The sequence below is a fragment of the Cynocephalus volans genome, chromosome 6 (genome assembly GCF_027409185.1).
Source record: "Cynocephalus volans isolate mCynVol1 chromosome 6, mCynVol1.pri, whole genome shotgun sequence".
In the NCBI taxonomy this organism is placed as follows: domain Eukaryota; kingdom Metazoa; phylum Chordata; class Mammalia; order Dermoptera; family Cynocephalidae; genus Cynocephalus; species Cynocephalus volans.
Genome location: NC_084465.1, coordinates 27,515,493 through 27,526,666, shown reverse-complemented (window position 1 = coordinate 27,526,666; position 11,174 = coordinate 27,515,493). Strand labels below are relative to the sequence as shown.

Below are 11,174 nucleotides of genomic sequence, written 5' to 3'. Positions count from 1 at the left end.
GGGTTTAGTTAGCTCAGCAGAGATCTACTGACCTTTAGTGCTTTTGAGTAATAAAGATGCTGATCAATAAATAACCACTGAGCATCTGGTTTGTAAAAGGCACAGACTAAGGAGAAAAAATATTTTTAAATCTTAAAATAACCTTTTTAAAGTAATACAATCTAACAGAGGAGATAAGTGAATAAGATGTTAGTGATAATATTTAAGAACAGTACAAGAGGTTCTCTAGACAAAACACGCTTACCAGTTCAGAGGCATAAACATTGAATGCTATGACATTGAGTAATACATGCAGAAGAACCAGAGCTAGGGAGCTAGGGAGATGGGGAGGTTTCCAGGGCCGAATGGAATATCTGGGAGGCCAAGTAACAAGTAGTTTTAGCTGCCTTTCAGGATCTGTCAGATGAGGGACAGAGGGGTTTGTAGGAGCAGGGCTTGGGAGCAACTGGGCCACCATCATTGAGGGGAGGGGAGCAATTCTGACTGGATGGCCTTCTCTCTGGTCTTCTAGCTATAGTCAAGGCAAGAAGGGTCACTTGGGAAAAGGAAAAAAGGGTGGGGACTTCCTCAAAGGCTGGTGTCCTCTTCCCCTGTTTACCTTCTATCCCAACAGCAGTTTCTGTCCTTCTTGGCCGAGACAAGAGTCAGCAGGACAGCCCCCTGACCTCCACTAGCCCATCTGGAGCAGAGCCACAGAGTTAGCCAGCTGGCAGTAGAAATGTCTGGACATCTGTGCCTAGGGTAGAGGTGCCAGCCCTAAACTCTTGACCCAATTTCCCTATCCAAACTCACTTGTTTTCCCTTGTTGCATATCTGTTATCACAAAGTGGCTCAAGCAGTAAACTGACATGTTAGGAAATTTTAATTTTTCTCTGATTGTATAAATAATAGATGCACATGAGAGAAAATCTGGTAAAAAAAGAAAAAAGTTCATCATCCTATCACCCAGAGAAAATGTTCTTGCACAACAAATACCAATAAATAGAACTAGTTATTCAGCTGCTGTTCTGTTCTTTCCAACAAAAATTTATGAAACATCTGACACACAAAAATTATTCATTCAGTAAATATTTGTTGAGCACCTACTATGTGCCAGGCACTGTTCTGGGTTTAGGTACATATTAATCGATGAAATAATCCAAGTCCCTGTTCTCAATGAGCTAAATTCTAATGGGGGTAGCTATATAATCAACAAATGAATATAAAATAGGTATGGTGGTGTTGAGTCCCATGAAGAAAAACTGAAGCAGAGTGAGGGTGGGGAGTGTTGCTGTACGTAGGATGATCAGGAAGGCCTCCCTGACAAATGACATTTGATCAGGGTCCACAAGGAATGAGAGAGCAAGCCATTCATTCATTCAGCAAATATTTATTGAACTTGTTTCAGACACTCAGGATACAGCAGGGAATACAAGAGACATTCCACTCTGGGCCACCAGTCCTTCTCTTCATTGCAGGCACCTTGCTCTTCCTCCAAATGGCTTGAAGACTGAATTGTTCAGGAAGGGAAGGAAGAGGAAGAGCTACCCTTAACCTTTTAATATGAAGACCTAAAAAGTCTAAAATTAATCAATATCTACTTTCCTCCCAAACAAAAAGACTTGTTCAACTTTATCTCTGTTCACTGCTCTTTCTTAAATGTTTACTAATTTTTTTAGTTTATCTCGCTATTTTTACTTGCCCAAATTAATCATTATGATTAAAAATACTTTTGAGTGGTCATAAGTTGTTTACATATACCCACGTTTTCTAAATATTTACTCACCATCTCTTCTTGCATCTTACTATTTCCTTTTGGGTTCAGTTTCCTTCTTTCTTAGGTAAATACTTCAGAAGTTTCCTTAGTGAGGGCCGATGGTGGTTAACTCCCTGTTTTTGTTTGTCATCTGAAAATGTCTTTAATTGTCCCCTTTTAAAAAAAATTGGCTTTATTCAGATATAATTCACATACCAAAATTCACCATTTTAAAGTGTACAATTCAATGGTTTCAAGTATATTTACAGATTTGCACAACTATCATTACTAATTTCAGCACATTTCATCATCCTAAAATGAAACCCTGTACCCATTAGCGGTCATTCTCTATTCTCCCAAGCCCTGGCTCCTGGCAACCACTAACCTACTTTCTGTCTCTATGGATTTGCCTACTGTGGACATTTCATACAAATGGAATCATACAATCTTGCCCTTTTGTGTCTGACCGCTTTCATTTAGTATAATGTTTTCAAGGTTCATCCATATTGTAGCATATATTAGTACTTAATTTTTTAATGGCTGAATAATATTTCATCTTACCACATTTTGCTTATCCATTCATCAGTTGATGGACACTTGGGTTGTTTCCACTTTTTGGCTATTATGAATAATGCTGCTTTGAACATTCATGTACAAGTTTTTGTGTGAACATATATTTTCAGTTCTCTTAGGAGTGGAATTTCTATGTTTAACGTTTTGAGGAACTGTCATTTTGGAACTCTAGTTTAACTCTATGTTTCACTTTCTGAGGAACTGTTAATTTTATGTTTAACTTTTAGTTAACTAAAAGTAACTACTTTTAGTAACACAGAGCTTACTATGTTATAGTAACTCTATGTCAACTTTTTGAGGAACTGTTATGTTAGTCTGTTTCTGTTGCTTATAACAAAATATCTGGAACTGGGTAATTCATAAAGAAAACGAAATTTATTGCTTACAGTTTAGGAAACTGGGAAGTCCAAAAACCAGGGAACACATTTGGTGAAGGTCTTGGTGGTGGCAACAGTGACCCAGGGGTCTCACATGGCAAAAAATGGTAGAGCAGCGAGAGAGTTCCTCATGCACTCTCCTTTTAAAGCCCGCAGAACCATGTCCCGGACCACCATTATTAATCCATTCACTAAGGCACAGTCCTACAATCTAATAACTTCTTCAAGGACCCACCTTTCAATTACCTTAATAGGATTTCCCACCCTCAATAATTACAGTGGGAATTAAGCTTCCAATATACGGATTTTGGGGGACACAATTCAATCAACCCACAGCAACTGCCCAACTGTTTTCCATAGAGGCTGCACTATTTTACATTCCCAATAGCAGTATATAAGGGCTTCATTTCCTCCACATCCTCACAAACACTTGTTATTTTTTGTGTTGTTGTTTGTTTTTCTTTTTGTGTGTGTGTGATGTTGTTTGAATTAGAGCCTTTAGTGGGTGCAAGGTGGTATCTCATTGTGTACATTCTATTTTGTGTATTTGCTTTGACACAAATTGTAGCATACTACACACATGATACACTTAACTTTTCTCATTTAACAACATATTGTTGAGATCATATTGGTATGTACAGAACTGATTATTCATTTTTGCTGGCTTTATGGTAATTCACTGTATGGATGTACCATAATTTATTTAACCAATCCCCTATTGATGAGCTGTTATGTTTCGTCCAGTCTTTTGCTATTACAAACAATGCTTCAATGACTACCTCTACATACTCCATTCTCCACATGTAGACATTTGTCTGTAAGGACAGACTAGAAGTGAAATTCTGGGTTAAAGGGCATGTGCATGCTTTTATTTTTATGGATATCACCAAATTGATTTCCATACGGAGTGTACCAATATATATTCACCAATGCAGGGACATGTGGGGCTGCCCGGTTAGCTCAGTTGGTTAGAATGTGGGGACATGTTCTATAAATGGACACTAGATTGTAGTACCATATTTCTAAAAATATTGTATTCTTAGTGTGGTATTCCTGTGTGTGCAGACTTTAGAATTACTTCTTTTTAGGTGCTTTGGAGCAAGGGCAGCCCATAAAGAACTTTCCTTGGTTTGCAGTTCCCAAGGCCATGGCAGAACCTGAAAAGGGTTTGTCTTGGGGTTCTGTCTACCCTATCTTGGTAGAACAAGGGGTACACACTGAAGATGATGGATAAGATAATCATTCATTCATTTATTCCTTCAATCAACAAATATTTATTGATAGCTTACTATGTGGTGCTAGGTTCTGGGCATGGGATGAAAACCAAATCAGACCAGACACTCCTTTCATTGACATCTTCAGGCTTTCGAAGGGAAGCAGACAGTAACACAACTAAGGGTAAAGTAACACATTGGGAAGGAATGTATATCATGCTATTGGAGTCTGTAACAAGGGCCTGAAGGTCAGCAAAGGGTTCCTAGAGGAAATATGTTTGAATTGAGATTTGAAGGATGAGTAAAAGACTAGGTGCAGAGAGGTCTCTTCTTCCTTTCGTGGAAAAAGCATGGTTAACAAATAAAGAAGGGAGGTAATAATATCTATCTCACAGTGTTATGAGATTTAAGTTAAATAACACATGTAAGGGATTTAGTGAAATGGTTGGCACATGTTAGTTACTTGATGAATGCTTATTTTGTCTCCACTTTTTTCTTTCCTTCAATATATAACAATAGTGAATGTTAAAATTCCAGCTCCCCAAGCAAAGCATTTCCACCCTAGTTATGTTCTTACTTTGTATTTCTCTACTACTCAGTTCTCTCTCTTCCTCCATTTCTGGGCTCCCAAGCACTTTAGTAAATTTATCACAGTCTACCTCAGGAGCTAATTAGATTAATACCACCACTTATTTTGCCCTTAATATACACTAAGTACTTTACATCCATTATTTAATTTAATCTTCATAACCATCTTAGTAGGTAAGAACTATTATTATTTCCATTTTATAAAAGAAGAAGCTGAGGCACGCAGAGCCCAAGGACAATAGATAGCAAATTGCACAGCAGAATTCGAGTTGAACTCAAGTTCAACTGATTTCTAACCACTAACTGACACTGCCTTGGCTGGCTAGTTATCTTTTTTAAGTCTTGTTTGCCTAACCAGGTGACAAGCTTATTTGGGACAAGAACCTAGCTTTAGACTTTTTAGTAAAATAATACCCACTATTTATTGATCATCTACTATATTGCACACACTTTACATGCATTATTTCTAATTCTCACAATATCCCTCTGTTTTATATGTTATTTTCCTCATTTTACAGATAAGGAAATTAAGGCTCAAAGGGTTACTTAACTTGGCCAAGGTGGTGGAAACAGGACTAAAACCTTGATATAGGTAGGCCCAGCACCTACCCAGAGATGATGGCCAGTAATGTTTGTAGTTGATAGACGGAAAAACACAGCTATACTCACCCAAACCCTGGTTATCACCATCTGACATGACCTTTAGGCAGTGGCAGTGAATATGGGAGAGAAAGAATTGTTGGAGAGGTGCCCATCCCCTTCTTCAGCTGTGTGAAATATAAATATGGAGCTCACAAGAAGTAAAGCCCAAAAGGTTATTGTGGAATTCCTGCACTCATTCACTGAGCATAGGCTACCAATGAGCAAAGACCCTCCCTGGGAGTTTTGTAGTTCATAATACAGATAATGCTAACATTTATGGAATGTTTTCTATGTTCCAGGCACTGTTCTAAGTGCTTTATATGGATTAACTCTTAATTTCCAGGTAAAGACTGTTATTATCCCATATAACAGCTGAGGAAACCAAAATACAGGAAGGTTAAAGGATTTGTCCAAGGCCCCCAACTAGCAAGTGGTGGTGTTTGGGACACCTGGCCTCAGAGCTTGAGACCTATCCTAGTAACAGTGCGAGAGAAGGGTCACAAAGTCAAGCACAAAATCAGACGAAACTTCGGTATAATGAAGGACCAAAAAATTGCTGCGGGATGAGCAAATCGGTTTCTAAATGTCTGCCTGCCAGCACGTCTCCATCCCCAACTTTCTCCTTTCCTGGCCTTCCCACCCACTCTTTCCCGACAGACCACAGACAGTCCGGAAAGTAGGGGAAAGGCCGCGGCGGGGATTTGGCTCCTCCCTTCTCATCCGTTCAGTCCCTTTTCAGCACAGCCGCAGAGCTATAGGAACTCCCGGCTTCTCTCCCATCCAGCCCGAGCACTTGACCTGGACAACGGAACCGCTAGCTCTGGAACTCCGTGAACCTGCCTTGCGTCATCCTGCCCCCAGCCTTGGCCCACTTCCCAGGAGGAAGGCACTGAGGCCACCGACAGCCTTCTCAGAGGTCCTCCCCAGTCGCAGTGTGTGCCCCAGGACTCTTTTCTGAGATCGTCCATTGCGTGCTCTCACGACAGAACGTCTATACTGCCTTGCTTGGGGAGGATGGGTGGTGCTTAGTAAGGCAGCCCAGCCCCCAAATCTGGGCATAAAGCTGGACTGTGACCTCCTAGCTCTTTAGATCAAGGGGAAAGCACCCTTAAAAAGCATCTAGTGGCCAACGCCCACATTTTAGATGGGGAAACTGAGGCCCGCCGAATACAAAGGGCCTTGCCCTATGCAGTTAGGAGCCCACACCGGGGGCAGAAGCATTTTACATTTTCTTCAATAGCATGACAAACTCTCACAGAGAGCAGAACTTACTTAACATGATGCAAAAAGGCCTCACCATTCCATAAATATCAATGGCAAATTAAACCTCAGGATTCGGAATGGAGGGCGGAGGGTGGTGTCTGGAATCTTGGTACCTTTAAAGGGAAACAAAGTCCCTCTCAGTCCCTAAAATAGAGAAAACAAGGGGGTGGGGGAGGATGGGGGTCTGACGCCCTGTGGAAATTTGTACTTTGTTGATATCTCTGGTGAAGAACCCAACCTCCGATGCCAGGACTTCATCCGGTACGGGGGCCCTCGGATCGGGGTCACCTCAGGTGTTCCGCCGAGTTGGTAAGGGGGTAAATTTGCTTCAAAACATCCTTCAAAAGCTTCTCACAGGAGAAGGCAGTCGAGTGTAATACACACGCCTAGTCCCACTCCGGACCGCAATGACTCAGAACCTCTCGGGTGTACTTTGAGAAACAGCTCGACCCGCAACCAGCCACTTTCAGCCCCCACCGAAGACCGCCCTAGCCTCGGGGGCGCGGCGGCGGACGTGCGCCCCGGCGTGTGCGTGCGGCCACCAGCGCGCGTGCGCCCGCCCCGGGGGGCGGAGCCACGGCTACAAGGGGCGGAGCCACGGCTACAAGCTGCGCGGCCTCCTGCGGGGCGAGCCGTGGTCGTCCTAGAGCTTTGCGCGTTGAGGTCTGGCGCTGCTCGTTGTCCGACTTTCCTTCCGACTCCTGCACGACGTGCTGCCACAGCCAGCGGGCCACTCCTTGCTCTTCTCCCTCGAGGTGAGCGGTCCTGTGGGCTTCCCCAGCTCCCCGCCTCTGTCTCCCGGGCTGCGTGCCCAGCAGGCCGCCTCGCGTTCCCGGGGTGGGACTGCGCCTCCCGGAACCTCCCTTGTCGCCCTCGCCCGTACTCGGAAACCGCAGTGGGCCGCCCAGCCCTGTTTTCCCCTGGGGTGGCCCTAACTAGGATCCGCGTGGCCCACTCCATGCTCGCCATTGCTGGTTAGGCGTCCCCGCCATGGCCTCCCAAAGCACCCTTAACATCTCTTTTCTATCACAGCACTTAGCGTGTTGTGTGGTAACTGTCCCACGGGGGCAGGGTTCATGTCTACACGGTTTAGCATGTAGCCCTAGTACCTTCCAGGGTGCCTAACACATTGTGAGTGTTAAGGATATGTTTGTTGAATAAGTGAACTTGACAGATTTGACTCTCAAAGAGTTATACTTTGACAGTTTAAAAGTTTATAGTTGAGACGAATCTGATTGTGATGCTGCCGAGCCTTCTAGGCAGGTTGCTTTCTGAAGGACAGTTCTTATATTACCCCCTCTCCCCGCTACAAAAGTACTCTGCCTGTACTTCAGTCAGGAAGGTTACTGGTACCTAGACTGGAGCACAGGGATTGTGCATTGCACCCTGCAGGAACAAAGTCTTCGAGAAAAGTAAAAATTTTAAGAAGTGCTCTTGAATTAGCCCAGGAAGCAAATGGCTCCGTAGCCATGGGTTTTCAGTGTAAATATACTTGGAGATTCTGCTGTGGAAGAACATCCACTAGTGCATGGGAAAAGAGGAAGGTCAGGGCTATACACATATATATCCCAAAAGGCTGCAGATTAATAATCCTTTCCTGTCTTTTCTTAGGATCCAGAGGCCCTCCAGAAGAAGCAGAAGGCAGCTCTACTGCTCTGCAGAGGAGTGGGATCCTTTCAGCCATGAAGCATATGTTGAACCTCTACTTCTTAGGTGTGGTGCTGACCCTGCTCTCCATCTTCGTTAGACTGATGGAGTCACTGGAGGGCTTACTGGAGAGCCCATCGCCTGGGAGCATCTGGACCACCAGAAATCAACTACCCAACACAGAGCCCCCCAAGGGCCTTCCAGACCACCCATCCAGAGGAGTGCAATAAGACCTCCTTCCACTCTGGCCATACCTTGGAACACTGACCTAAGCACGTCCATCCAGGTGTCCCATTTCCGAGCAGGCAAGCTCAGAACATCAGTGTTAACCAGAGAACTAACTGTTACTAGGCCTTGAAGGGTCTGGCTGACTAAATGCTCTTTGCCCTGTAAAAAAGAGCCTGTTTAATACACAACCGTGGGTGGGTTGCCTGTGGCTTGGAATGGAGTGATCTCACTCTTCTCCCTAGGGTCTACTATATGCTTTGCTGTCCTCGGCAGTGTGGGTCTGACATCTCTCAGGTGGGGACTTGTGCTGCAATTTCAGCTGTTGGGAGATGGTGATGTTTTCAGCCCTCCTTCCTAAACATCTGCCAAGTGTTCTTTTGAACTTGGGTGTCTTATGGTCAGTTTATTTGGTGGTGATGTTTTCAGCCCTCCTTCCTAAACATCTGCCAAGTGTTCTTTTGAACTTGGGTGTCTTATGGTCAGTTTATTTGGTGTTCAGCCTCTCTTCTGTGAGAGCTCCTGTGTTTGGATAACAATTGAAGAGGTGGTGGGTTGGCTGTAGTGGGGGAAAGATGGAGTATTCAGTGTCCAGTTCTCATTGTTTTATATTTTTAAGTCCTTCCTGTAACGTAGTGTGGATGTGTGTGTATATTGGTCTGAAGGGTGGTGGGATGATAAAGCTTGCTCAGGACATGGGCATTATGGCCACCATGTGGCTTAAATGAACTTTTCTAATGCAATAAAGTTGAATATATATTTCCACTATGTGTCATGTTGACTTCTACCCTTGATATTAGTAGTGGGGAAGGGTCTTAATTCCTAGATTTTATGTTTAACATCTTAAAACTTTGGAGCAAGAAAGTACTTAAAGCACTACGTTTAAAACATAATGTCAACAAACCTTTGAATTTGGGGGCAGATGCACTTGGGTCTATCCTGTATCGACCATTAGTTGTCCAAGCCTCAGCCAAGAAAATTACAGTCCTTTCATGACTCTACATCTCTGAAGAAGAAAAATGATCACCTCTTCCAGCCCCTCACCTGAGTCTCTGGAGGAACGAGGACTATCAGTGTAGGTGGTCTTGGCTTTTTTCTTATGTACACTTCAATGTCTTTTACTTATTCACCAAAATGACTGCTTAATTGTGATTGTTTTCAAGCTCAGCTGGTATAATATCCACAACTGACATGATTATTTCTGCTCTCTCCCAGATCTAAGCAGCTTGGCCGTTACTCAAAAATACGGTGTTTTTTTTTTTTTTCTTGTTTCCACCACACCTCCATTCCCTGCCCCATGTACAAACATATTCACTCCTCTGCCTATGGTAATATATCTATTTGCACTCCTCTCTGGGTGTGTGCATCAGTTTGTGAATTTGTTTTACTTTTGCCAAAGGGAAAGAGCGGAACATGTCTCCTGTTAAACCAGTTTTGCTTCCTGAGTGTTCTTAAAGTGCCACTGCTCTAGCAGCCACTGCTATAGGCATCACTTTTATTTATTGCACTGTGGTGGTCATTAATGCTATTTACCAAGTATTTACAGCTTCTCACTTTCTGGGCATATGGTAGGCTGGTCACTTTGTTACATGACTTGTATTTTGTTAGCGTAGTATTCTCAAAAATGTAGTTGATTTTTTCTCTGATTTCAGGCACTAGCCACTAGCTGCCCTTTTCTAGACATATTTCCAAAGTTTGACATATATTCTCATTCTCATCACTATCTAATTTGGATATTTTTGAACTTCCAGTTGGGGAGCTGCGCCTCAAGTCTCTTCCCCAAGCAGTTTAATTGCAGTGGTTTATGATGTGCCACAACTTTAGCTAAGTCTTTGCTCTAAAACAATTGAATTCCCTTGGAGGTATTAGGAACAGATGTGGGCCGGCCCGTGGCTCACTCGGGAGAGTGCGGTGCTGATAACACCAAGGCCCCGGGTTTGGATCCCATATACGGATGGCCGGTTCGCTCACTGGCTGAGCGTGGTGCTGCCAACACCAAGTCAAGGGTTAAGATCCCCTTACCGGTCATCTTTAAAAAAAAAAAAAAAAAAAAAAAAGAACAGATGTGATGGCCATATCATAGTTTTCATCTTTCCTACAAGTAGGGTGACTAACTGTCCCTGTTCACCAAGAAAAGGGACTTCATGGGATGCAGGACTTTCAGTGCTTAAAGTGGCACAGCCCTGGGCAAACAAGGATGGCTGGTCACCCCACTTACAAGGCTAAGTTCGAACTGGATTTTGTGACTCCAAACAGTTCTTAATTTTATTACCAGTTAGGATGAGAAACAGTTGCTTCTTTCAACCTTGAATGGCCACTGGTTTCTATAGTCTCTCTAGATCCCTTATGCCTTCTTGCAAAGTGGCCAGTTCTCTTTTGAGCCCATTTCTTCTTGTGGTGCTTTGTCAATGGCAACCAACAGTAACTAATTCATGCTGCTAAAGTTCTCTCTCTTTTTTTTTTTTTCTGCAGCTGGCTAGTATGGGGATCTGAGCCCTGGACCTTGGTGTTATAACACCACACTCTAACCAACTGAGCTACCTGGCTAGCCCTAAAATTCTGTTCTTTGACTTTCCTAGATCTACAAGCATATTTGATAAGATATATCTGTCTTCTAAATCACTGCAGACAACAGTTCTACCAAATATTTTGCTACCGTATAACAAGGGTTGCCATTCTTCCAGCCTCCAATAAGATCTCTTTGCTCCCCTCCATCTAAGTTTATGTCACACACATCAGGTTGTTTTTTGTTTTGTTTTGTTTTATTGTTCAGCACCCCCCTCTAGATTCTAGTTTCTGTATCAGTCAAGGACACATTAGGCTAGGTTATGCTGCAGCAAGAACTCTAAAGCTTAAAACAGAACAATTGCCTAAGGATGCCCTCCCAGGAAGCAGAATAGAGGCCTAAGC

At 43.3% G+C, this 11,174-nt stretch overlaps 1 protein-coding gene and 1 long non-coding RNA gene across 3 annotated transcripts; one reads left to right on the top strand and one right to left on the bottom strand.

The window, feature by feature from the left end:
• Nucleotides 1-1,400: 1,400 nt before the first annotated feature.
• LOC134379585 (uncharacterized) lies at nucleotides 1,401-6,864 on the bottom strand. 2 transcript variants are annotated; one of them, XR_010023809.1, is made up of 4 exons: nucleotides 6,631-6,864; nucleotides 6,402-6,505; nucleotides 1,766-1,909; nucleotides 1,401-1,489 (listed from the first exon to the last, which is right to left on the bottom strand). It is a non-coding gene; the product is annotated as an uncharacterized LOC134379585 (long non-coding RNA). The 2 variants fall into 2 exon arrangements; XR_010023808.1 differs by having other exon boundaries at nucleotides 6,402-6,864.
• A 128-nt stretch (nucleotides 6,865-6,992) lies between these two features.
• Nucleotides 6,993-9,000, top strand: HILPDA (hypoxia inducible lipid droplet associated). Its single transcript, XM_063100824.1, has 2 exons — nucleotides 6,993-7,147; nucleotides 8,004-9,000. Exon 2 carries the CDS (start codon nucleotides 8,075-8,077, stop codon nucleotides 8,267-8,269), a length of 195 nt encoding a protein of 64 aa, XP_062956894.1. The 5' UTR covers nucleotides 6,993-7,147; nucleotides 8,004-8,074; the 3' UTR covers nucleotides 8,270-9,000.
• Nucleotides 9,001-11,174: the final 2,174 nt, after the last annotated feature.

What these genes read in the sequence shown, in the direction of transcription:
- HILPDA (XM_063100824.1), top strand. Translation starts at nt 8,075, where the DNA reads ATGAAGCATATGTTGAACCTCTACTTCTTAGGTGTGGTGCTGACCCTG.